Here is a 25,282-nt window from a genome sequence, read left to right as displayed (position 1 = left end):
CTCGCTCTGCTCTCCTCCTCCGCAGCAGCTGACCCGGAGCAGTGGGAACGTGCCTGTGACACGCTGCTCATGTGCATTGTCACCGTCCTCAACCACGGCCTGCGCAACGGCGGCGGCGTGGGGGACATCCTGAGGAAACCCTCCAAGGACGTGAGTGGGGACAGCACCTGGGACCTCTTTCTCCTGCTAAACCCTGCTGCATTCACTGCATCCCCCTCCCTGGGAGCTGGGACACATCCAGCTCCATCCTTCACGTTCTCCTCCTCCCCTAATGCCTCAGTGTCACAGGGCTGGGGTGCAAGACACCCAGTTCTCCCTCTCATCTATTACAGGAGTCCCTGTTCCCTGCTCGAGTTGTCTACGACCTCCTCTTCTTCTTCATTGTCATCATCATTGTCCTCAACCTCATCTTCGGGGTCATTATTGACACCTTTGCTGATCTGAGGAGTGAGAAACAGAAGAAGGAAGAGATCCTGAAGACCACCTGTTTCATCTGTGGTGAGCACTGGGAGTACAGGAATTGCCCCAAAGCTCTTCCTGCCCTCCCAGGTTGGGGGAAAGAAAAGGATTTCAGCTGGATTCTGGATTTTATTTATCACTGCAAAGCTGGAATCTGTTCAGCAAGAGGCTACTGCACTGGGAGGGGTTTAAACAAGGAGACAACTGGAGGGAAATTCTCACTGCTGTTCCTCACCCTGCTAAGGGGGTGTTAAACTAAAACCACATTGTGGGGGTTCTTGTCACTGTGCATCTCACTGCTGAGACCTTCCCTTGGCCAGTGGGGGAAAAAAGCAACATACCACTGAGGAAATCCAATAGAGAAAATGGGCTGGAATCCTTTCAGTCAGCAGAAGGCATCAAAAAAAAAAAAAAAAAAAAAAGAAAACCCCAGTAAATGTCTCTGCTTTTTCCTTTAAAGATCCTCTGGGTTTACTTTACTGAGCAGAGGCAGGGCCAGCAGGATTTGGGATGGAATTCTTCCCTGGGAGGGTGGGCAGGCCCTGGCACAGGGTGCCCAGAGAAGCTGTGGCTTCCCCTGGATCCCTGGCAGTGTCCCAGGCCAGGTTGGATGGGACTTGGAGCAACCTGGGATAATGGGAGGTGTCCCTGCCCATGGCAGGGGTGGAACTGGATGGGCTTTAAGGTCCTTCCAACCCGAACCATTCCATGATTCTCTGATTCTGTAACTTTAACTGGAAGTCTCCTGAACCCCCAGCTGGGTTGGTTCCCCCTGGTTTGGATATTTATGTGCTAAATGCCAACTAATTATTAAAAGCACTTGAATGTTGCCTTTGGGAGGGGACGCACTTGGCTGAATTTCCTTCCCTGTGTTTGCTCCTCACTCGCCTCCTCCCCTCCCCATCTCCTCCCTGTCCTCCTCCATCCTTCCCTGCTTTTCCCAGGGCTGGAAAGGGACAAGTTTGACAACAAGACCGTGTCCTTTGAGGAGCACATCAAATACGAACACAACATGTGGAACTACCTGTACTTCATCGTGCTGGTGCGGGTGAAGAACAAGACCGACTACACAGGCCCTGAGAGCTACGTGGCACAGATGATAAAGGTACAGGTGCCCTCGGGGCAGCTCCTTGGCTATCCCAACCTGCCTGCCCTGGGAACAAGGGGCTGGCCAAGGAAAAACAGCTCTGGGAAGTCCTTTTGGAAAATACTGACTAATGGTGCAGTGCCTGAGTTCATCCTGAGCTGGTTTTTCCCACATGGTCTCTTTGAGGGTTTGTCCCATGAGTTGAAGGGTTGAACCAAGCTGGGAGTGGGGTTTCAAGGTGGTTTCGAGGCAAGGGAGGGAAAGGAAAGCAAGGAAAGAAAAACTTCTGCACTGGAGTGCATGAACCAGCCTAGAAACGAACCATTCGTGGAAAAATGACAGATTTTTGCAGAGAGAATTTCTTCAATCCCTAAGCACAGGGAGGCTGCCGGTTAAATCCTTCTTCCCTCTTCCTCTCTTACCCCTCACCCCAACTCCCCTTGTCCGTGGTCACCTTCCCAGAACAAGAACCTGGACTGGTTCCCCCGGATGCGAGCCATGTCTCTGGTCAGCAATGAAGGGGAAGGGGAGCAGAACGAGATCCGCAATCTGCAGGACAAACTCAACACCACCATGAAGCTCGTGTCCCACCTCACCTCCCAGCTGAACGAGCTGAAGGAACAGGTACGGGAAACGGGGAATTCCCTGTAGGAACCCTCTGTCCTTCCCAAAATCGAAGGCAGGGAGCGGGAGGCAGGACCTGCCCAAGGCAGCACAGTGACAGTACAAGCAAAGGGCTCCTGCAGCTCTTTTTGGGGGGAACTGGGGACACTTGGGACACGTGGCTTTGGGTAGTGCCTCATCAGCTCAGAGTTTGCTGGCAGAGGCTCAAAGCAGCGCAGACACTTGGGAAGCACATCCAAGAGCGGGAGGGCCTGGAATTGCCTCACCGTGTCCCTGTTGGAATTGCAGATGACGGAGCAGCGGAAGCGCAGGCAGAGGATGGGGTTTGTGGATGTCCAGAACACCATGAACCACTGAGACACAGCTCCAAGCCACCGAGGGACTGCACCTGTGTGTCAGCTGAGGAGGCTGCTCCTCCCTGGGCTCCAGGCATGGATTGTCACTGTCTGGGGACGATGGAGCACACGGAAAGGGCTTCCCAGCCAGCATCTCCCTTAGAGCGCTTGTAAGCAATGCCTGGAGCAGGGGCTGGCCGGATCCCTCCCCACACCTGGGCCCAGGTGTTGTTCTAACACCCTCGTAGGAAGATAAATCATACAGGACTTTCATTCCTCATTGCAATAACTCTTTATTTTGCAACTGTGGAGGCTTGTATCTTTATCTCCATGCGCTCCAGCCCCTCGGCTGTGGGGTAAGTAGCTGTAGGGCCACACTATTTAACTTATTCCGAGTGCCACTTGTCCCTGTGGATCTTTGCCAAGCAGCCCTCGTTATCTGCTGTGCCTGCTCCACGCTGACCCCTCTCCATTTACAGAATTCTCTTCATCCCGTGGTGCAGTAAAGAGCAGCTGAACTCAAGGAGGTGGATTTAATTTAATTAACTCACCAGATGAGGAGCTGAGCTTGTCCTAGTAGGAACTAAAAGTCTTTTACCTTCTGTGGACCAAGGATCTTTGGGCAGCAGTAGTGGGAGCCTGCAGCTTTACAGGAGTTCACTGTGAAGGGGTGTCCTGTGTTTTAGTTTCATCTCTGGTGTCATGTTTTATCTGGTTTTTTTGTTGTTGTTGTTAATTTTTATTTTTTAGTTGTTATTGTTGTTACTTAAGAACTGAAGTGTAAATTGCCTTAACTAAATTAAACACAGAATCATGTTCTAATAAAAACTTCAACGTGGTAAAGAAAGTCCCCTTCCTGTGTGATGGGGCTGTTGGAACAGAAGCACAGAACCACCCCAGGAGCAGAACCCAAACCAGGGCTGTCACCAAAGGTGCTCCCCAGCCCGCTGCTCCCAGCTCCAGGTGTTGCACATCCCATGCCAAACACTGCCATCAAGAGCCACCACGAGCACCAGCCTTGGTTCCCTGAGCTTTGGACCAGAGCCTGCCACAGTTTCAAATTCTTTCACTGCTTGCCAGGAAATCACTGCTGAAACCCATAAAAAGGAGCAGCTGTTGGTGCTGTGGAGCCCTGGCACAGCTCTGCTCCAGACACTCATCCTTCCCAAGCCAGCCCCAGCTCCAAGCCCAAGAACAGACACTGATGAAAGCAGTAAAGCTCTAAAAAGGAATAAAAAAGGCCATAACAGTGAAGTTGCAGAGCACTTGAAACGTGTTTATGGCCCCATCTAGCAGCATGTCATTTAATCCTGCCTTCACCCCTCAGCTCTGCACTAACCCACACCCATCCCTCTCCTCAGGCTGGGGGGAATCTGCACAGGGCTGGCTCCTCCAGCAGCAGCAGCAGCTCTGCAGCAGCTGATTGAAATCTCAATTAAACTCGTGCAGTGCCACTGTCACCATGGCAAAGTCACCCTCGGTCCTCTCCGTCTTCTCCGAAGGAAAATAAATGTGATGATTAAAGTTCTCCCTCCCTCCACTGCCCCGGTCCCTGGGCTGACACACAAACACAAGCACAGAGAGGTTTTCACATCCTCTCTGTTCTCTTCACAAGAACATTTAAAGCTGCACCTCCTCCCTCTGGGCAGCTCCTGCTTGTTCCATTTTCTGAGATACAAAGGGCCAGGTCTGACACCACAAAGTTCCCTTCCCTACATTGCTCCAGCATGCATGTGTTAAGCTCTGCCCCAGATTTTCAGCAGAAAAAAAGGAGGCACTAAATATGAAGAATGTACAGGGTAGGGCTGAACAAAAATGCTGTTGCTAAGAGGAATAAGTGGTTTTATTCATCATGGCAACACACGGAGCTTTAGGGATATGTACAGTGGAGAAACTGAGAGCTGGGCCCTCACTTCGAGTCCTCCTCGGGTTTCTTGGCAGAGAACTTTTCCCGCAGTCGTTTCCACGTCCCTTTTTTCATGTCTTCCATCTGTTTCAGAATGTCTGCAAAAGGAGAAGGGAGACAGAGATGGGGCCAGAGGAAGATAAGGAGGAAAGCAGAGGAATGAAACCCTCTTAAAACAGCTCTGCCTTCCATCCTAATTTCCTTTCCTGACTTTTCATCTTAATGAATTTTCATTCCAGGCCTGAGGCGAGGTTGGTTTCCCTTCCAATCAATGCAGGGAGTCTCTTATCACTAACAACTGATACTCAGTTTCCACGCACTGCAATCAAAGTTAGGAACTGGAGCAGAACAAAACTGCTCTGGCTCCCGGCTCTGCCCTTCATAAAGGATGTGCTGAGAGCATTTCTGCACCCGGCCCCTTACCAAGGTCTGACACAGAAGGAATATCAAGGGAATTGGAAGATGGTGAAAGAGAAGCTGAGCCCAGTGTTGGGATGACGTAGCAAACGTGCTCCTTCCACACAGATCCTGCTGTCTGACCCCAAAGAGCCTTTGCAAACCCTCTGCTGCTCCTGCCAGTGCAAAATCCAATTGATTCTTCCCCCCAATACAGAGCTACTCCTCAACTGAATCACTCCTGAGCTTACTCCTCATCCAACACCTCACAGAACTGCAGGAAGAACCGGTGCCCTCCAGTCACAGGGACTGAGAAGGGATGCAGGGGGCACCCCAAAGACCAGAATGTCCCTCTCCTCCTGCCCTGCCCTCTCAGCCCAAGCCCAGCAGCAGTACCTGTGGCCAGGATTATCCTGCAGTCCTCCACTGTCACCCCAGTGAAGGTGGTGTCTTTCAGGCGTGGGTACTTCCCAGGAGAGCAGGAAAAGGAGGGAGAGAGACCAAAAAGTCACTTGTAGTGCATGAAAAGGGTACAAATGTCACCAGCTGGCACAGTCTGAGCTGTTTTTCAGCTGGAATTCTGTTCATCCAAACCAAAAGCCAGGTCTGCCCTGTTCACACAGCAGAGCCCTGTGCAGCTGCCCTGGGTGAGCGCAGGCACTGCTGCATCCACCCCTCAGCTGTCCCTCAGGCATTCCCAGGAACGCTGCCACTCCCAGGAATCCTGCAGCAGGTGGTGGCTCCCCCCCAAAGAGAGGGCCAGTGGCCAGTGGCACAGCTCTCACCTTGTTTTTGTAGAAGTTGGTGTGGATCCTGACTAAGCTCTCGTACATTTGGTCACAGGCCTCGGGGTCAGAGATCTGCAGGGGACACAAGTGTCACACAAGTCTGGTTTGACACCTCCACAGCAAAAAAACCCTCCTCGTTCCGAGGGACAACAGCCATGAAGGAGCAGCTCAGAATTCCCAGTGCACTGCTGGATGCTGCATTCCTGCTGTCCTGCTCCAGGTCTTTCCCCTCCATCTCCCACCAGCTTGGTCTGCAGGAATAACAACACCTGGGATTTCCAGAATGGATTTTAAACTCTGCATCAGCAAGATCTGACAGTGAATACACAGGGACAGAGAACATTGCTGGCTGGTGCTGTGAAATCTGTGACCCTTCCTGCTCCGAGGCCGCTTCTGTCACCTGCCTCATTGCAGGGAATCACACAGGACGATGTGCCAGGTTAGAAATCCCCTGCAGGGGGCTTAAAATAGCCTGTAATTGATTAGGGAAATCAGCACAAATGACAGCGAACAGCTTGGAGGGTAACTGGATTTCTATTTCAGTTGGAAGATCCGGCTCATCCTCAACCTGTGCCAGGTTTCTCTGCCTGGCACAGCCCCTGCTCAGCTGCTTTTCCAGTCTACAGTGTTTTTCCTGGGGTTTTTTTGTTGTACAGTGAGCCCAACTCGACCAGAACTCAGTGTTGCTGCTCCATGAATGGTTAAAACAGGTCAAGAGTAAGAATAACATCAGCAGAAAGGTGTCAGGATGAAGTAGGAACAGTAAGGAAAAGCTCTCCTCGTTCAGCACGGCTGCAGGAGAGAGGATACAGGGACAGCCACTGCCCCTGGGTCCTGCAGCCCCATCCCAAACACCCCCTGACAAGGCTCCAGCAGATCCAGCCATTAAAAGGGTGGCAAAAACAGCATCCCACCCCGGGAAATCCAGCAAATCTCATTCCATCAGATTGCTAAAGAGGCCCTGTGGCTCTAGTTCTCCTCTCAGAAGCTCCTCCTGCCAGCACATTCAGCCTCTCCACACACAAATTGCCACCAGTGCTGCAGGCATCAATTCAGATTTCCAGGATCAGTGGCAGCTTTGGGATTTTGGAGCCAACTGGTGCAACTCATTAAGCTATCCTGAGCATATGGAAAAGCAATAAACCCTTCCCAAAATGTCTGCTGCAGACTATTCTGGTCACTAGTACAGGATTAGGAGCCTGTAATGGCCCCTTGAGGTCGAAAACGCATCTCTGGAACAATGTTTTTATGCTAAGAAAGGGCACATTTGCATTCTGCAGCAGCACCTCCGTGCCTGGGAAGGTCTGCAGCCAAGTCAGGCATCGGATTCCCTAATTTATTTCAGCAGCAAAGCCTAAACTCCAACAGAATTACAGCTGGAGGCGGAATTCAATTGTACAACCGCTGCATTCCATCAGTGTCAGGCAGTGCTGCAGCATCCCATCATCCCATCCTCGGGGTAAGGAGATCACAGGAATGAACTGGATTCCAGCACAGCTGACAAATTCCCAGAGCTCTGTACCCCACTCCCACAACCACGGGGGTGGGCTTCTCCAAAGTACGTGGTGTAAAGGGTGCAAGAACTGGGTACAAACCAGATGTCCTGAGGGAAAAAATACAGCTGTCCTGGGTACAAACCAGGTGTGCTGAGTATAAACCCATTGTCCTGGGCACCAACCATTTATCCTGGGCACCAACCAGGTGTTCAGGACACAAACCTGCTGTCCCGGGTACAAACCCAGTGTCAAGGGCACCAACCCGGGTGTCCTGGGCACCAACCATTTGTCCCGGGTACAAACCACTGACCCGAGCACAACCTGCAGTTTGCCCCGCGGAGGCACAAGCCCGTGGCCGGCATTCCAAAGGCTTCCCGGAAGGTGTGTGTTCCAAAGGCTTCCCGGAAGGTGTGTGTTCCAAAGGCTTCCCGGGAGATGTGTGTTCCAAAGGCTTCCCGGGATGTGCGTCCCAAAGGCTGCCGAGTGCTCACACTCCTGCCCTGCCCGGGAGGAGCCGGGACGAGCAGGACTGCATCACCCCTGTGGTTCCCCTTCCCTCCCAGCTCAGAATATCCACGAAGCCCCAGGAAGCCCCGAGCACAACCTCCTCCCGGCGTGCAGCCCCGAGGCAGAGCCGCGTGTGAGCCCCAAACCCCGCGCTCCGTCCCCGGCCCCTCAGAGCCCCCTCAGAGCCACCCCGGGCCGCTCCCCGCGCCCTCCCAGGCCGGCGCCGCGGGGGTGCCACCCTGCCAGCCGCCCTCCGGCCCCTCACCGGCGTGTTCTCGCCCTCGCGGAAGGCCTGCGCCACCCGCTGCCGCAGGAACGCGCCCAGGTCCCGCTGCCGCTTCGTCTCCTCCACCGGCCACTCCTCGCAGAGCCGCAGGAAGCGCCGGTACCGGCTGGCGGCCATGGCGCCGGGTCACGTGCGCCGGTCACGTGGCGGCGCCGCCGCCGGGTCACGTGGGGGCGCGGGAGGGCGGGAATGCCTGAGGGGGGAAGGTCCCGCCCGCCGCGCCCGCTGCCGACGGTGCCCGATCCCCGCCTTGGCAGCGCGCTGAGTGCCACATCCAGGCGGTGCTTGGACGCCTTCAGGGGTGGGGACTCCAGCACCATCCTGGGCAGCCCCTTCCAAGGCCTGACCGTCCTTTCCGTGGGGAAATTCCAGCCTGAAGCTCCCCTGGCCCAGCCTGAGGCCGTTCCCTCTCCTCCTGTCCCTGTTCCCTGGGAGCAGAGCCCGACCCCCATCTGGCTGCTCCCTCCTGCCAGGGAGTTGTGCAGAGCCACAAGGTCCCCCTTGAGCCTCCTTTTCTCCAGGCCGAGCCACTTTCCCGGCTCTGTTGCCTCAGAGACCCCTTCGCAGTTGCCTCAGCTGCTCCTCATAGGATTTACAATGGTTTGAGTTGAAGGGACCTTAAATCCCATCTCATCCCACCCCCTGCCACGGGCACGGACACCTTCCACTATCCCAGATTGCTCCAAGCCGTGTCCAACCTGGACACTCCGAGGGATGGGGCAGCCGCAGCCACGCTGTGCAGGTGTATGAGGGGTAAAAAAGGAGGGCATGGTGGGCTTTTTATAATTATTCAGCCAACATGTTGTTGTTTTCTGTGCAATAGTGAAGAGTGAGGGGCTGCCCAGCGAGGGGCTCTGGCGCTTCTCATCCATCTCTTATCCCACCCGTGTCCTGATGGGCACCAGCAAGAGGCTCCGTGGGATGCTCAGGTGGCTCCGTACAAACTCTTCCACAAGGCCACAAAGTCGTATCACAGACTTTTCATATGAGCCAGGACAATCTGTGGCTCAATCCCTACTGAAATTGGGCGTTTGTGGCTTTTTTTTACAGTTTGTGGTCAAGCAATAATGTGAACAAGAGTCTTCCCAGGTGGACTCCGGGCCAAACAAAATACACAACTGGGTCAAATGTCTTAAATTTTCCAGCTACAAATTACAGCAGCTCCCCAGCTTTCTGCTGTAAATCCAAGTGAAGAGTCTCCCTTGGGATCTGGTGTTCAAACCTGTGGAAATAATGACTCTCTTAAAAAATTACAGGCTTAAACAAAGGATAATGTACCTCAAGGATGCTGCAGGAGGGAAAAAGAGATGGACAATGGTGGGAGTTACTTCCACAATTTTATTTATATCCCCACTCCCCGGTAGCGGAGTTCTGTAGCTCTATTCCTTGTGCAAGGAGTTCTCCTTCAGGTTTCCCACACCATGCAGGAAGGAATTGCATTTGTTCCATCATCATCGTCATAAAATCTGTCCACAAAAGCTGTAAACATTATTTTTAAGAGTCTTTTGTGACTGTCTCCTTCAAACACGCACACGCAGACACGCACACGCAGTATTTGTATCCAAGAATTTCTGGGTGACCTTTGATGTCCAGTCCCTGACTCAATCTCACACTTTTTTTCTTTTTTTTCTGTTTTTTTTAAGCAAAAATCCCTTGATGTGAACGTTTTTTTGTGGCTGATAGCTGACAGAGTCATCGCATTCCCATACTTCCAGCCCCAGTGGAGCCTCTTTCCTAGAAAATCCGTGGAAAATTCCCCTGTTATAACCCCACAGGGATTAAAGCTTGGCGAGGTGCAGCTCTTGGTCTGAGTGTCTGAATATGTGCACAGAGAATCCCGACCAGGGGCACTGGGAATGTTGGAGGAGCAGGAGCAGAAAGGGAAGCTCCATCCATTCGTTCCTGCCCCAAAGCCCCTCCTCCCGCTCGGCTGCGGGGCAAGCAGGTCCTGGTTTATCATTAAGACTCTTCCCAAGTAATGCTTGCTTTGGCTCACAAATAAATCAAGGACAGCAGTAAAACCAGAAAGGAAAATAAATCTTCTGATGGATGGCAGAGAGAACAGATTCTTCCAGCTCTCTGCTTTCCACGCTTCAGTTCAGTGACGGCACACGGAGAGTTCTCAGCACTTCCCCAGTTATCCGTGCTCGTTCCATGCCACGTCCAGCAGCTGGAGGGTCCTACACAGCCAACCCCAGGTGGGATTTTCAGGGCTATCGGTCACTAGGAAATCCAGGCCGTTTCACAGAAATTCTCATTTCCCTTCTGACAGGTTCTGAAGGATTTTGATGAGGTTCTCCAGGCCAAAAATGTAGCCCTGGTCCGGCCCGTCGTGCAGGGTGGGGTTGGGATTGCTCTTGGAGCCTTTGAAGGTGGTGTGGGCAAAGTCTATCATCCTCACATCCACCCGGGAGGGGTTCGTGCCGTGAGTTTTTGGGAAGGGGAGGTGATGATCCGCGCTCTCCTTGTGCTCCTGTCCGTCGTAAATGATGAGGAGGGAGCTGGAGTAGAACCTGTAGGAGCTTTGCTTCCTGATCACCGAGAGCAGGGCCTTGAGGCGCAGGATGATGGGCTCCAGCAGGTCCGTGCGCAGCTGGTTCCCGTTGCACAGGAACTGCCGCAGGGTCTGCCGGAATCCCTCCGGGGAGAGCTTCCTCCCGTAGTATTTGTCTTTGCACAGGAAATGGCCAGTGTCTGCTTGGTAAACCTGGAAGGGAGAGAGGAATAATCCATAAAATGCCTGAGTTGCAAGGGATTCACTACGGCCACTGAAGTCCAACTCTGCTCGTAGGAAGATGCCAGAGATCAGAAAGGGACACGGGTTTGGACTTTTTATATTTTGCTTTCTATGTGCCTACGCTCGTTACTCTCATAATTATCCTTCAGGCAGGGTTTTGAAACCTGTTTGGGAATAGTGAGTGAGGGAAATGGCTGGTTTGGGTTTCCAGGAGGAAGGGTGGGGATTTCCAGCAGGAGAAATTTAGCCCAAAATGAACCCCTGGCTCTCACAGCTCCAAGATGGGGCGGCTCAGTGAAAGCACGAGTGGGGCAATGTGGTGCTTTTTGGGGTCTTTATGGGCAGCAGCCAAGAGCTGAGCAGGAATCTGTGTGTCAAAGCAGCTTCTCAGATGGGGTAAATGGTTCCAGCTGCTCACACTGGTGGCAGTGGCACAGAGAAAGGGTCACCCTAAATGTGCCATATTTCACACCCTCTCTGAGAGGACACAGAGCCAAGTGACCACTTCTTACAACCCATGTTTGGGGAGAAGAGAGAATAAAACCACTTCAGTTCACACCAGCCAAGAACCCCTGGAGACTCCAGCTCGGTTCCAAGCCGTGTGTGGGACACACACCGAGGGGATGGAGGCTTTACCTGCATCCCGCAGATGCGCACGCCCAGCGATGCCGAGGTGCTCTGCTCACACTTCTTGATGTGCCGGGCTTTCTTCTCCTCCGAGGCGTCATCTCCGTGTTGCCGAGTCCCCATCTTCAGGTCCAGGATGCAGGGATAGCTGTACTTGGACACGACGTTTTCCAGCAGGAGAAACTCTGAGCACGAGTTAAGGGAAACCCGATACTTTTAAATTCTAATTGAAAGAGGCCTTAAATCAAAGCAACTGCTGACACTCTCCATAACAGCTCACAACTGTAATGAGACTTTCTGAGCCAATTTCTCCGACGTGTCATTGCTATGGGCCTCTCGCTGCCAATTCCAGTTAATTTACTGTACTACAGCCCTACCAATTAAAGCCCCAACAGCTCCATTCTCCGGTGACACCGTAGCCCTGGGCTGTCACTCCGACACCTTCCCTCGGTACCGAGCTCGCTCCGGTGGGTGGGGGAAGTTGTTAAACTCTATTACTCACATGACTGGTGGGTAATGAAGTGTAATAGGGAAATAAAAGGCGAGGCAGCTGCTAATTCCTGTATAGTTGTGTTTTTAAATGCATGCCAAGGGGATCCTTGACTTCTGCTGAGAACTCTTTATGGGAAATGGGTGGTTTTTTTCATTTTCTTTTTTTTTTTTTTTTAAACAGCAGCAGAAGATAACAGAGAATATTCCTTATCTTCCCAGAGTCTGTGCAGAGGAGGGGATGCATCCCACTGCAATAAACCCTACATTGATTTCCAGCTATTACTTGTGGCCAGGACTGTGCTGGAGGGGAGAGAGGAGAAAGGATACGCTGAAGTTTGTTCTCGTTATGCTTGGAGGACATGCGGTTCAGGTGCTGCCGGTGACAGTGCAGTCCCCAGGGGTTGTAGCTCTTCCTTTCTGGCTGCTTTCCATTTGCATCTTCCAAAAGGGAATCTGTGTGGTACTGAAGGTCTGTCCTCAAAAGCTTCTTCCCAGGGCAGCTAGACAAAGCACACAAAGGGACACGTCGGGTTTATGAGCTCCAGAGGAGAATATTCCCTTCCCTCTTTTTTTTTTTTCTGTAGAGCCTCGAACTTGATAAGGTGGATTTTCAGGGACTCTCAAAAGGAAACATATTGATCATGGCCAACCTGCAGAGATCCTTTGTTACTCCATAACAGTAATTTTCAGAAAGCCAGCTATTGCTGCCTGCCAATACTTTTTTTCATTATAATTCAAAGTGGTTGAATTATAATTTCATGGCTCCCATGAAAAGCCATTCACAGCCCCAGCAGCCAGGGATCTCTATTTATCCACCTAATGGGCACAGCACAGGCAAATGGTCCAACAATGGCAATGGTTCCCAATTTGGAGGGGCTGGCTCCAGGGAGGGGAGGGAGGGACAGAGTGATGAGGAGATCTGTTCTCCTGGGGGGTCATTCCTTGGTCTCGCTCATCCCAACTCCAGCACTCCCATCGCTCCAAAGGCAGTGGCTCCATGGCAGGAATATTCCACCTTCAGTCCCAGCTGGCCCAGGGCTGCTCTGAACCAGTTTGGGATGAAGGATGTCCTGCAGAAAACCTCAGTGAAACGGAGGTGCTGGCAGCACTGGGTGCCTTACTGGGAGAGCTCTGGGATGGGGCGGGATGGGGTGGGATGGGATGGGAAGGGGTGGGATGGGATGGGATGGGATGGGATGGGATGGGGTGGGATGGGATGGGAAGGGGTGGGATGGGATGGGATGGGACAGAAGCCCCTCTGTTGCCAGCAGAGGGACATTCCATGCTCAGTGACTTTTCTCCCGGGGCCTCCCTCTCCTGGAGCATGCTGTGCTCCAAGGAATGGGCTTTAGAGCAGAATTTGAGGCAGATATTTGAGCAACAACATCCCAGATCCCCCCCACTCCATCCCCACACCAGGGAAGAGCAGAACTACACACACAGGGCTTGGCTCTGCTGTTCTGCACCTCAGCTGGGCACTGCTTTTGCCCTGAACCCAGAGCTGGGCCACCAAACCCCTCCCAAACCCCACCCCAGCCCAGTGGCAGATGCCAGCCAGGAGGTTTGCAGGGAGTGACAGACCCTCACCTGTCTTTGAAGGTCTTGGTGACCTGACTGTGGCTCCACTTGACGAGCCCATGCTCACTGCTGGCACTGGCCGTCCACTTGCATTTGTGCCATAGGGTGACCGCGGGGTCACCGCCGGCGCTGTCCAGGCGGCCGCAGCTGTCCGGCTGCCCCAGGCCGGGGCTGGCGATCAGGGTCAGGTTGCCAAGGCTGTCCTTCTTGAGGTGCACGGACACAATGCCTGGACAGAGGGGAAAACAAATGAGCCAGAGATGAGCCTGTGGGGTAGCACAGAGGCCTGGCCACCACCTTGCCACCACCTCATGTTTTTGGTGGCCTTTTACTGATCCCACTCTGATTTCAAGCCAAATAAACACATTTAGTCTGAGTCGCTGGAAAATACTCTCAGGATTTTCACGTGTTCCCCCTCTCGAGGCTCAGTTTGAAACCTGTCTCCTCTGAACCCCACATTCCTTTGTCCCCCACCCTTCTGGGCTCTGCTGTGCCCCAGGTGACCCAGAAAAGCCCCCTGCTCCAGATCAGGAGCTCTCAGCTTATTTATCACAAGGGATTTAAGTGCTTTTTAAAGAGCACAAGACTGGAAACACTTTTCATTGGCAGGAAGCAAAGGGAGGGTTGGGGACAAGGCATTTTCCAAGGACACCCAGCGTGCCAACTGCTTCCTTTAATTGGAGAGCCCAAGGAGCAGGGCAGGGATGTGGCCATGGGCTGGCAGTGCTGCCCACACATTGTCGTGGTCGTCGTGTCCTTCCCCCAGCACCAAGGACCAGCACCCAGATATCCCATAGAGGGCTGGCTTGTCACACGTCCGGTGTTCGTGCCCGACAGGGACCAGGACTGTGACTGGAGGTTATTTTTTTCCACCCCGAGTGCTTAAAACACCATTCTGCATTTGAACATTCCAATTTTCCCTGTCTCTGACAGGAATCACAGGGCTCAAATGCCAGCCAGTCCACCAGCCCAGTGCGAGCCCATCCCTGGCACGGGGCCGGCTGTCTGTGCGTCTCAAATGACAGCGCAGGAATGGCCACGGATCGCTCTGCAGCCGGCTCTGACCTTTCTGGGAAAGGCTGATAACGCCACTCCGCTCCCGCAGCTCCGCAGGGCCGCCTGAGCCTCCCCACGCTCCGGGGGCGTCGGTAGAGCACGGCCCTTTAGGTCCCAAAGAGGACAAGGACCAGGGGCAGGGCGGGGGGACCAGCACGAGCAGCACTGGAGAGAGCCCAGCTGGGGACACTGGGAGCTGGGCTGGATCCAGCTGTGCCCAGGGGCTCTGCTGGGCATGGGGGGAGCTGGGCTGGATCCAGCTGTGCCCAGGGGCTCTGCTGGGCATGGGGGGAGCTGGGCTGGATCCAGCTGTGCCCAGGGGCTCTGCTGGGCATGGGGGGAGCTGGGCTGGATCCAGCTGTGCCCAGGGCATCCTCACCAGGTCCGCTGGGCATGTGGGGAGATGATCTCAGCAGCTCAACAAACAGTTCTGCTCTCCCAAGCAAAGGTGCCAAAGCAAATAAACGTGCAAAGCCCCTTCTTTCCATTTCAAGTGTGATTACAGTGAGCAAACACCGACACAAGGCTTTGCCTCCTGTGCCAGCCGGGTTCTGCTGGCTCAGAGGGGTTTCCCCACCTGAACTGTCCCTGCAGCCACCCCTGCTGGGCTGGGGAGCCCATCCCTCGCCGGGTCCTGCACCCCAAAACCCTGGCTTTGGATGCTTTTCCCTCCCTTTGCTCACCACAACCATTCCTGGGCCCTTTGCTGTACAATCAGCATTTTTGTGAACGGGCTAGGCTAAACAGGCTGAGTTTGCACAAAAATGGGGGGAAATCTACCCAAGCTGCTCTGCCAAGGGAGCTGAGGGGCTGCAAACCTTCATTAGGGGCAAGGAATATTTTTAGTCCTCCCAGCCCTCTGTGGCGAGCTCAGGGAGTTCCATCTTTCTCAGGCTCCAGCATTATCTTTTCCCTAAGTCCCATTCTTAAAAAATCCGTATTTCTGAGATCTAACAAATCTCCTCTCAGCCTGGATGCCTGCTGCAGATTTTCAGGGGATGTAGGCAGGGGAAAAGAAGAAGAAAAAAAAGCCAGTGTGTTTTGCCTAAATCAAAGCCTTTTTCATTTTAAAAAGTCACTGGGAGGCGACCGGAGCCCTCGATTCCAAACACCACAACCTTAAAAACTGTCCCAGTTCCTGGCTGCAGTCAGCAGGGCTGTGCTCATTTGCATAGTGCTGACGGGCTGGCCCCAAAAAGCTTATATATAGCATGCAAGTAAGAGTTGTTAAATATGAGCCATTAACATGAAAATTAATGGGGAGATTTTCAAAGGCGAGAACCGAGCGTTAAATTGGAAGGGAATGTGATCCTCTCCCCCCTCCCAGCTGGAAATTCAGCCTTCAAAAAACCTACAGCTCAGCCTGAAAAGTGCTTTTTGTTTCCCAGGGTGGTTCCACGGGGGTTTGCACATGTCCTGCCATGACCTCTGCATGGCAGACACCCCCCAGAGCTCCTCCTTTGCTGCAGCGGGCAAACATCTCTCAAAAACCTTTGGGTGCCTGTCTGTGCTGGCCTTTGGTGTCACTGACACCCCAATCCCCCTCCTGCTGGCACCAGCGAGGAGCCAGAGGGTATTTCTGGATGCTGTCACCATGCTGGTGGCATCCCAGAGGCTCTCAGGAGGTTTCACTCTGTAACTCTGCCCTGGTGGGTTTATTTTTGTATTTACAAGCACATTCATTTACTGCTGAGGGTGATGGGAACCTGAGCAGAACTGGGCTGGAAAACAAGCCCAGCATCCCCCTGAGAGCTCAACTGGGGCAGGCAGGGCCTTCAAAGGGGATAAAAGTCGGTCTCAAGGTCAGCAAACTGCCTGACATGGGTGAGGTGAGCAGGAAAAGCCACGGGCTCGGGGTGAGACTTGAATGGTATTTGATCCCCATTGTAGCAAACGTCACCATTACACAGAATGTCCCCATGGCACAGAATGTCACCATTACATAATGGTCCTGGGGCTGTTCCCACAGCCCAAGAATAGAAATGAGGTACGTGGATACGTGTGAATGGGGGATGGAGCCACCAGGATCATCCCCCTGGGTGCTCCTCCCCCTCATCATCCCCATGGGAAAGCGTTGCACCTCTTTCACTGCCTGGCAGCAGGGCTGGGACAGCCAGGAGAGGAAAAAACCCGTGAGCCCAATGCCAGAGTGGAGGAGAATTGTTTTTTAATTACCCCTCATCATAAAACTCTCAGGGATTTGAAACAGGAGGGGAAAAGACAAAAAGGTTTGAACAACCAGGGCACCCCTGGACTGGTTAAACTGGGACTGTCCAACAGCTTTATCAGTGAGGGCCCAGCGCTGCAGCACCAAACCCCGGCTCCTGCCAGAGGAAACCGCTCAGAGGAAACTTTTCTCCCTTAAGCATCTTTTTAATATTGTCCCATAAATCTGCAGAGGCCCCTGACTTTCTGGGAAAGGGAGAGATTGGGCTGGAAGCGCATTGGAGCCGTGGCTGACTGAGCTCTTTTCTGTAACACCGAAGGACCAAGAGATATTTTAAGTTTTTTACGTGACAACCGAGCTTCTTGCCTCCCCCAAAAGCCAGGGTCAGGAGCTTTATGAGCAGCACAAGTCTGGCAGCAAAAGCAGAAAATACTGAGGGGATAAGAAAGAGAAGGGAGGGGGGATATCTTTAAAGAATACTGGTGCTGCTCTCCCAGTGCTGCTTTCCAGGGGCTGGGCTGAGAAATCCAGCTGGGAATGGGGGCAGGGATGGGGCAGCAAGTGGAGGGATGGGCAGGAGAATCCTCTGTGCCTAGAAAGGTCTCACCTGCAGCAGCTGGGGATGCTTTTCAGGAAGGCGAGTGCTCTGTAGCTCCCCTTACCTTTGTACTGAGGCGTGAACTGTCTCATGGCCAGGGGCAGGGACTCGTAGAAGCTCAGCTCCTGTGACACCAGGGGCTTGCAGATGGTGTGCTCGTCGTAGGTCAGCATGCTCGTGTGGCCGCCCACCTGGTGCACGAAGGGCTGCAGCAGCACGGCAGCCCTGCCCTCGCCAGGGCCCAGGGGGCTCTGACCCACCATGGTGCCAGGCACAGCCCGAGCCCCTTCAGCAGCAGCACACGGAGGTGGGAAACGCCGGCTGGGGTGGGCAGTGCTGGGCCAGTTTTCACTCACGCTGGGACGCTTTTCACCCACTCTGGTATTTCCCCCACGCTGGGTTTTCCCCCACGCTGGGCTTTCACCGATGAAATCTGCAAAAAAAAAGAGGGAATTAAGGAATTAGAGGAGAAGGGTCACCCAGCAGCTGGGTGGGGATGAGATCTGTCAGTGCCCAGGGGCTGGCAGGGAGCCCCAGGCTGACACACAGAGTCCAGGAAAGCCCCAATTTCAATGTGTTGGGGACAAGAGACAGCGATCAAGAAGAGCTGTGAATTAAAGCAGTGGCCTCATCAAGGCAGCAGGATGAGGGATTCCTTGCAGGTTACTGACACCCTGCACTGATGCTGTGCAACAGCCCCAGTTTGTCCCACAGACCGTGGCAAGACGGTCCCAGGCCTTCCCTTGGGCATTCCCTGCACAGGAGCGTTGTTACAAAGCCCCTGCACGTCCCCAGGCACTCCTCTGCCCTACAACGCTGCGGGTGGGGTGAGCAACAGTTTCTGCACCTTCCACAGAAACCTCAGTTTGGGCCATTCCCTGGAATTTAACACCGGAGCAGCAGCGGGAGCATTTCCTTCCAGGCTGACACACACACACATGGGGGGATGGGGATGTATCACACCAGCACCCACAGGGTTCACACCCAGCTCTCCACCCTGCCCTGCACCCAGCAATAGATCCATGCCTGGTTCCAGAAATTCCTCCTTGATTCTGACAGCAACAAGTCTCGGCTCTAAAGCAGCGACGTAGGAAAAGCACGGAGCACATCCGTGGTACGTCCTCAGCAGCAGCACCCACCAACACCCGCTCCTTCCCTCATTCCTCACAGGGAGCCCATGGATGGCTCTTGGACATCAGGAATTGAATCCCACAGGCACCCAGGAAGACAAAAAGGAGCTGATGTTGGTGCTGGAGCAGCCTGGCTTCACACCAGAGATGGACACTCCACATCCCAAATTCACAGGGATGGGAAAAAAGGATTAAAATCATAATTTGAGGATGGGTCCATGTGAGCACAGGCCCTTTCTCCTGATTGTTCCAGCTTCAGCACAACCTGGGGAGTTTTGCACCCCGTTTTTGCCAGCAGAACCCCAGTGCAGGGGACAAGAACGCCTTTGGAAGCTCCAGTTCTGCCAGGAAAGCCTCCAGGATGTGCTGCCAGGTGAGCAGCTCCACCCCTGCCAGCCCCACGGGCCAGAAGTGACCAGGGCAGCTCTGTCACCCCTCCTTGAGCAGGAACCAGGGAACAGCACAGGGATGGTGGCACCTCCTGGAGGCACCCGGAGCTTCCCATGGTGGGCGCGGGCTCTGCGGGAAGGGCAGCTCGGGCTTTCCCTGGAGCCAGCGCTGAGCCGGGAGCCGGATCCACTGGCACACCGCATGTTCCCCATCCTGCAGCGAGGAGCCAGAGCTCAGGAGGTGGACTCGGTGATCCTTCTGGGTCCCTTGCACCTCTGTGGAAAATCTCCCCTGCCCCTCCTGCTGGGATTAACCCCCAAGGAAAAAACACCTGGCGCAGGTGCCCTCTTTGTTTCCCACCTGGAGCAGTGGGATGGAGTGGGCTGAAGGCAGGGAAGAACCACTCCCACCTCCGAACGCACCAGCAGCTCCCCAGGGTGGGGTTTTTCCCGTCCCATTATTCCTCTTTGTGGAGGAATTCCTGCTCTACAATTACCTTCCCCGGAGGAACAAAGCCAGGCCCCCGAGCCGAGCACTTTCCAGCTGGGAAGAAAGCGGCTCCTCCGAGCCTTCCCGGGCGGTAATAAAAGCATTCAGCATTTTGTTAAGTTGTGGCAATTTTTAAAGAGGATTTTCTGCCTCAGGAACCGCAGGTTTGTTGTGGTTTGTTTTGTGCGGCTTTCCCCCCGCCTCCCCCCTTCCTCCCATCATCAAAAAGAAGGAGAAAAGCCAAAAGCAAGCGGATTTGTCATAACACCTCTTTGGAGCAGGGAACAACACGACTTAAATCCTTTCTTGCTTCCGAGACAGTCCAAGGCTGAGCCTCAGCTGACACAACCCCCTGACAGCTCTGGCAGCCTTGGCATTGCGAAGGGACTTTGGGAGAAAAACATCCACAATTTGATAAAGCTCCGAATGTTTCCTCCCAAGCCAAACTCGGCGCAGGATTTGCGGTAGGAGAAGGAGGTTCTTTTCTGGGAGTTTCTGCTGGGAAGCAGCTCATCCATTCGGAGCAGATAAATGTTCCTGCAAACACTGAGCTCCCCTGAAACAAGACACTCGAAATAAATCACTTCCACTGGCTCAAGGTATCGCAAATGCCAAGAGATATTTACGTCACTAAAAATACACGGAATTACAGATAAATCCGGACCCTCCAAGCAAAACCAGAATCCGTCAGTGTTTTTCCCCCAGCTAAAGGAAAAGCAGCTCAGGTGCTGCAGGTGGAGGTGAGCCAGGAAATATCGGGGAAGGAGAATGTGGAGGATATTTCTCTGCATGGAAGAGAAACATTCCATTCTCCAGGAAAGGGATGGGGATTGGGAGAAACCACGGAAGATGTCCCTGCTCGTGGCAGGGCTGGAGCTGGATGAGCTGTGCCCTAGTGTTGGGGACAGTGCTGCTGCTCCCCTGGCACTGTCACCTCCCACCCCTGCTCCCAGGCAGGGCCAAATGTCAGAGGAGCCTCAGCTGAACAGGTTTTTTTATTCCCAACACCAAACTGAGCCAAAAGGAACCAGGCAGATTAAATTCTCTAATCTTTGAGTAGCACCTACTCCATCCCATCCCATCCCATCCCATCCCATCCCATCCCATCCCAAACAGGACTCGTGTGGCCCCAGGGGAAATGCACAGCCAGGCTGAGCTGGCTCCTTGTGGCAGAAACACCCGGGAATATTAAAATGCAAAACCTCTCTACAAACAAGATCTCCGTGCACAGGCCCTGCTCCCAGTGTCACTCCTCATGGCCACTGCCCTGCTCCCAGAGCATCCCAGAGCTCCAAAGTCAGGTCCCAAGCACTGCAGGGGCTGCAGATTATTTTCTTTTCTTCATTAAAAGGCAAGAAAAGAACGTGGCTGAGATGTGTGTGTGCACAGCTCCCAGTGCTGGAGCTCACCTGGAGCCCAAACCAGCCCTGAATGGAGCCCCAGAGCTGGCACCTGGGGCCGCCAAGGACCCGGGGCCATCATGGGCTCGGTGCCACCATGGGCCCAGTGCCACCACACCCCGCAGAAAAGGGCACAGGTTGTCTCACCCCCCTGCCCACTTTCTCCCTTCCACAGCACCTCCCTCCCCGCCACTTCCCATCCAAACACTTCCCAGCCATTCCGTGAGCGCCACGGAGAACCGAGAGCCACCAGCTGCAGGGGCACTCCAGAGGTTCCCACCAGCCCCGAGCGCTGGCTGTCCCTGCTGCTCCCGTCCCTTCCCGCCAGCCAGAGCCTTCCTGACAACATCCCACCCCCCTCCAAAGCCGTGTCCATCCTTCCCCATCCATCCTGCCCTGGAATCCGGCCCGGACCTCACCTGTGGGTGCCGGTGTCGGCCGGGGGCTGCATCCGAGCCTCGGGGCGCTGCCTGTGCCGCGTTCCTCGCTGCTTCTCGCTGCGGCTCCAGAGGGAGGAATGAGGGAACATTTGGGCATGGCCCGACTGCGTCGGCGCTGGCAGGAGCCCGGAATGTCCAGCTGACATTCCAGCGGGGCTGTGCCATGGAGAAACACCCTGGGTGGGACGGGGAAACAACCGCGTGAAGGGCTCGGAACAGAGCGAGAGGAACCGGCCGTGTGCTCCAGCTGTCTTGGGCAATCGGCTCTCCAGGAAAACAACTGGGGATTTGTCCATCTGTTTTCCTCGGAGCTCCCCCTCAGCTCGGCCCCCAGCGGGTTTGTCACCTCGCTGCAGAGTGGGCTGACACTGGGAGAGGCCTGGAGCTTCCCAGAGCTCCCAAACCAGGGAAAAACACCCCAGGGAGATGCAAGAGGAGAGGGGTGCTGAGAGGGGCTGGGGGACACCAAACCCCCCTTTGCGGCAAAGAAAAGGCGTGGGCAAAGCGGGGCAAGGCCGGGGTTTGCCCAGAGCCGGGCAGGAGGTGAGCGGATCCAGAGCTCCGGCCCTGCCAACAACCTCGTGCTGGGAAAAGAGACACGTCAGGGCTCAGGAGCCGTGTGGGGAATGGAAAAGTCCCAGGGAGCTTCCTGCCAGGGCCACGCTGTGCCCTGCAGCCACTCAAGGACAGCGTGTGCCCCCCAGGCCCCGCTGTCCTGTCCAGCATGTGCCAAGGGCTCATGCCAGCCCCTGCACCCCAAAAAAATGGGATCTACGTGTTTTTTAGGGAATCACAAGGAACATCCAGCCTGGGCAGCAGCCAGGACAAGGAGGGGACGGTGCCCACTCTCACCCCAGGTCCCCAGCAGGAACTTGAGGACTTCAGCAAAGCTGTGCCTAGGCCTGGGCCCCCCAGGGATGCCATGGGGGAAGTGCCGGAGGAGAAAACCTTGCGGTTGGGATAAGGATTGGTGGATGTGGAAATTCTCTGGAGGGCAGAAAACAGGCTCAGGATGAGCAGAGGGATCGAACTGATGGTGGGGGCAGAGGCTGAGATTAAAGACAAGGATGAAAGAAAGACCCAGATTCCCAAGGCCTGGCTTCACTCTGCTGCGTGTTGGAATCTGAGCTCAGGAAAGCGCTTTTTTATTTGGGGTTTTATTTTAATAAGGTTGATTTGGGAAGGAGAAACAGCTGATCTGAGCACTCTGCACAGCCAGACGTGGGGGCTGCTGCTTCTCCTTTCTCCTGTCCCCTGAGCCCAGCTGGTCTTGGTGATTCCTCCTCCAGGGCAGACAGAGCAGGGCAGGACTCCAGAGCAGCTCCCCTCCTGTGCCCAGCTGGTCCCAACATCCTGCACTTGTTCTGTCCTTCACCTGCTGCAGCCCCCAGCTCCAACAGCCCCCTAAGAGCAGCCAAGCCAGGCTGCAAACCCCAAACGCGCCAGGCTTTAAATCCAACCATCCCAGAGCTGGTAGGAAGGGGCCAGGCCCATGCCGGGGGTCCCTGGGGCTCAGTGAGAGCAGGACTGAGTGCCCAGGTCTGCCTTGGGGCACTGGGGAGCCCAGCACAGACTCCTGGCAGAGCCCACCTGGCAGTGCCCACCTTTCTCCATGGCAAAACCCACCTTCCATCCTAGCAAAGCTCACCTTCCATCCTAACAGAGCCCACCTGTCAGAGCTTACCTTCCCCCCAGCAATGCCTGTCTGGCAGAGCCCACCTTCTTCTCTGGCTGAGTCCACCTGGCAGTGCCCACCTGGCAGAACCTACCTTCCAGCCTGGCGAAAATCACCTTTCCCCATGGCAGAGCCCACCTGGCAGTGCCCACCTGGCAGAACCCACCTTCCATCCTGGCAAAGCTCACATTTCCCCATGGGAGAGCCCACCTGGCAGTGCCCACCGCCCCCTGGCAGTGCCCACCTCCCCCTGGCAGAGCCTGTCCCTCTGGGTGTCTCCCGTGTTTCATTCCCGTGCCGGGGAGAGCCGGGCTGGGGCCGTGTCCCGGCACTCGGGGCACAGGGAGGGTTCTGGGTTGGAGCGAGAGCCCCGCAGGGTCCCGGGGCTGGGCAGCCGCACAGGTAATTAGTGAGCTTCTGCTAACGAGCGGAGCGCTCCGAGGGGAGAGAACATAGCCTCGGATTAAAGCTGTGCTAATTAGGAACTAATTACGGGCACGGCCATGTTCCCACCTCGGCCAGGCTGCGCCGCAGTCCCCGCTCCAAACCGGTCCCAGTGCGGCTCGGGGGGGACCCTGGCAGCGAAGGGAGCCTCGGGGGAGCCAGGGCTGCTCCCCCGGGATTCCCTGGGCAGGGCCACGGGCGTTGTCCCCATCAGAGGGGACATCCCGGGGGGCTCCGCTGTCCTGCTGCCACCCGCGAGCACATCCCAGGGAGCTGCTGCTCTGCCAGGAGCTGCGGAGGGGAATGTGGGGGTCACCGAGCCCACAGCCTGCCCTGGGCGAGACCAGCTCAAAGCCAGCGGTTTCCATGACCCGCTGGGGTCTCCTTGCTTTGGAGGGGAGTTCAGACGCCCGTGGGCTTTGCACCACATCCCACCGACCCCACAGGAGGGTTCCTACAAAAGCAGGGCTGCTGGGCAGGCCTGGCCCCGTGTGGGGACAGGCCTCACCTCGGGGGTGGTGACACAGTGAGGGTCATTCATGGGCATCCACAAACCCCTCCTGCAGCACCTCCCGTTCCTTAAAGCTGGATGGAATCACGGAGCAATCCCAGGGATGGCTCTGGGATGGATGGGGCCGTGCTGGAGGGAGGCACCTCCAGGCAGGACTCACCAATGGCTGTGCCCATCCCTCCCCAGCTCCCCTGGATCTCTCCAGGAGAACTGGCCCCGTGCCCCGACTCTGTGCCCATCCATAAGGTGCAGCATCAGCTGTCATGTCAGCAGCAGGGAAAACACCCCATGGGAAGGGCTTTAAATGGAAGCAGGAAAGGAAAAGATAAAGAGCTGGTTTCATTTTGGAGCCCTCGTTGGGTCACATTTTTCTCCCTGACAGGGAGGGGATGCAACAGCTCCATCGGAGAAGTTATTTATAGAAATACAGTTAATTATAGAAATTTATTTTGCAAGAAGGTTGGCTCTGGTTGGCAGTGGGGGCTGGGAGGGAAGCAGGGCAGGGGGAAAGAACCTGCTGTTCCCAGGAAAACTGCTGGCACCACCAGAACCCCAGCCCAGTGTGGCGTGGAACGGGGCTGCTCTGCCCTGGAGAGAGGAGATGGAAGAGGGGACACTGTGGGGGTGACAGTCACAGCCACCAGCAGACACAGTCACCCCCTGGCACATGGAATGACTCCAACCAGCACCACTTCCTCACCTTGAACCGATTCCAGCTGTGACTCAGCAACCTCACCTGGGCAAAGGCATCCCACCAGGAACGCGGGGCCTGAGGAGACGCAGCCTTTGTTCCCAAATTTCAGCAACAACTGCAGCCAGAGAGGAGGCAGCTCCTGCTGGCCACGGAGCCTTGGAGCCACCCCCTTCCGGAGCCACTGGAAATCCCCTTTGTCACCCAGAGCCCCAGGATGAGCCGAGTCAAACCAAACGTGAGTCACCTCTTTCCACACAAGTCACACAGAGGGAACGACTCCTGCCACGCCCAAGGATTTGGGAGGAGCTGGAACTCGACCTGATCCAAGCAAAAGCACTTGGGACAGTCTGGGATTTCTCAGCACAAATAAAAGTAGTTAATTATTGGTAATAAATTTATTTTTGATATTGATTTTTTTACAGAGCTAAATGGAACATAGAAACAGCACCAAGCCATTGAAGTTTGTTCTACAAAATCAGGTTTAATACAAAAGGATGACAGCAATGCCTGACTCTGCGCTTCTGGACGGTTAAAAAAGCTCACCCAAACCCCACCAAGAGTTTTAAAAAGGTTTAAGAACAGAGGCACCGGTGTCTGAGAGAATTTCTCTGGCAGCAGTGATGATCTTGACGCATTTTGGAAGAATCAAGGCTGCCTTTATTCCCTGTTTATTACAGTGCAAGGGGCTGGTCCTTGCCTTGAAGAGCTGCAGTCTCCTGCCCAAACACCCACACCCAAAATGTGGGGTAAGAGCCACCTCCACGCAGGATATTCCCCATTTAATGGGAAAGAGCTCCTGGTTTTGCTCCTGGAGAGCTCTGCTCCATCCATACGGAGTGTCCATGGTCCCCAGCAGCCCGAGGGGTGCCAGGGGAACTCCCCACGTGGGGAGAGGTGCAGACTCTGCCAGGTGAGCAGGGACTGGCACAGGGAACACACCTGGAGTGGCATCACCTGCCCAGGGCAGGGC

At 54.8% G+C, this 25,282-nt stretch overlaps 3 protein-coding genes across 4 annotated transcripts in view; 1 reads left to right on the top strand and 2 right to left on the bottom strand.

The window, feature by feature from the left end:
• Positions 1 to 3,342, top strand: part of ITPR3 (inositol 1,4,5-trisphosphate receptor type 3) — a gene marked incomplete at its 5' end in the record, with an annotated part of 38,065 nt that extends 34,723 nt beyond the window's left edge. The window contains 5 exons of the mRNA XM_082295963.1: positions 26 to 150; positions 333 to 498; positions 1,404 to 1,564; positions 2,009 to 2,170; positions 2,459 to 3,342. Of these exons, the coding sequence (XP_082152089.1) occupies positions 26 to 150; positions 333 to 498; positions 1,404 to 1,564; positions 2,009 to 2,170; positions 2,459 to 2,527 (683 nt within the window). The 3' untranslated portion in view covers positions 2,528 to 3,342. The remainder of the gene's footprint in view (positions 1 to 25; positions 151 to 332; positions 499 to 1,403; positions 1,565 to 2,008; positions 2,171 to 2,458) is intronic.
• A 988-nt stretch (positions 3,343 to 4,330) lies between these two features.
• On the bottom strand, positions 4,331 to 8,011 carry UQCC2 (ubiquinol-cytochrome c reductase complex assembly factor 2). The gene is made up of 4 exons (XM_082295955.1): positions 7,864 to 8,011; positions 5,593 to 5,667; positions 5,204 to 5,273; positions 4,331 to 4,509 (listed from the first exon to the last, which is right to left on the bottom strand). Exons 1-4 carry the CDS (start codon positions 7,999 to 8,001, stop codon positions 4,415 to 4,417), a joined length of 378 nt encoding a protein of 125 aa, XP_082152081.1. The 5' UTR covers positions 8,002 to 8,011; the 3' UTR covers positions 4,331 to 4,414.
• Positions 8,012 to 9,202: 1,191 nt separating this feature from the next.
• On the bottom strand, positions 9,203 to 21,481 carry IP6K3 (inositol hexakisphosphate kinase 3). 2 transcript variants are annotated; one of them, XM_082296085.1, is made up of 6 exons: positions 20,968 to 21,481; positions 17,204 to 17,572; positions 13,328 to 13,547; positions 12,068 to 12,240; positions 11,258 to 11,433; positions 9,203 to 10,591 (listed from the first exon to the last, which is right to left on the bottom strand). In XM_082296085.1, the coding sequence occupies exons 1-6, from the start codon at positions 21,083 to 21,085 to the stop codon at positions 10,139 to 10,141; spliced, it is 1,509 nt and encodes a 502-aa protein (XP_082152211.1). In that variant the 5' UTR covers positions 21,086 to 21,481; the 3' UTR covers positions 9,203 to 10,138. The 2 variants fall into 2 exon arrangements, with proteins under 2 accessions (XP_082152211.1, XP_082152212.1); XM_082296086.1 differs by lacking the exon at positions 20,968 to 21,481 and adding an exon at positions 19,156 to 19,380.
• Between the last annotated feature and the right edge of the window lie 3,801 nt (positions 21,482 to 25,282).

Source organism: Coloeus monedula (genome assembly GCF_965178545.1).
Source record: "Coloeus monedula genome assembly, chromosome: 23".
NCBI classification, from domain to species: Eukaryota; Metazoa; Chordata; class Aves; order Passeriformes; family Corvidae; genus Coloeus; species Coloeus monedula.
Note: the sequence above shows the minus strand (reverse complement) of the source record. Positions and strands in the feature narration are given on the sequence as shown.

Bases quoted from the DNA above. Each gene is read 5' to 3' on its own strand.
- UQCC2 (XM_082295955.1), bottom strand. From the start codon at position 8,001: ATGGCCGCCAGCCGGTACCGGCGCTTCCTGCGGCTCTGCGAGGAGTGG. The intron at 5,668-7,863 runs GTGAGGGGCCGG...TGTCCCCTGCAG, and splicing joins GCGAGGGCGAGAACACGCCG to ATCTCTGACCCCGAGGCCTG. The intron at 5,274-5,592 runs GTGAGAGCTGTG...TCTCCTGGGAAG, and splicing joins CCAACTTCTACAAAAACAAG to TACCCACGCCTGAAAGACAC.
- IP6K3 (XM_082296085.1), bottom strand. From the start codon at position 21,085: ATGCCCAAATGTTCCCTCATTCCTCCCTCTGGAGCCGCAGCGAGAAGC. The intron at 13,548-17,203 runs GTAAGGGGAGCT...CCCTCTGTCCAG, and splicing joins GTTCACGCCTCAGTACAAAG to GCATTGTGTCCGTGCACCTC. The intron at 10,592-11,257 runs GTAAAGCCTCCA...TCTCCCTTCCAG, and splicing joins TGCGCATCTGCGGGATGCAG to GTTTACCAAGCAGACACTGG.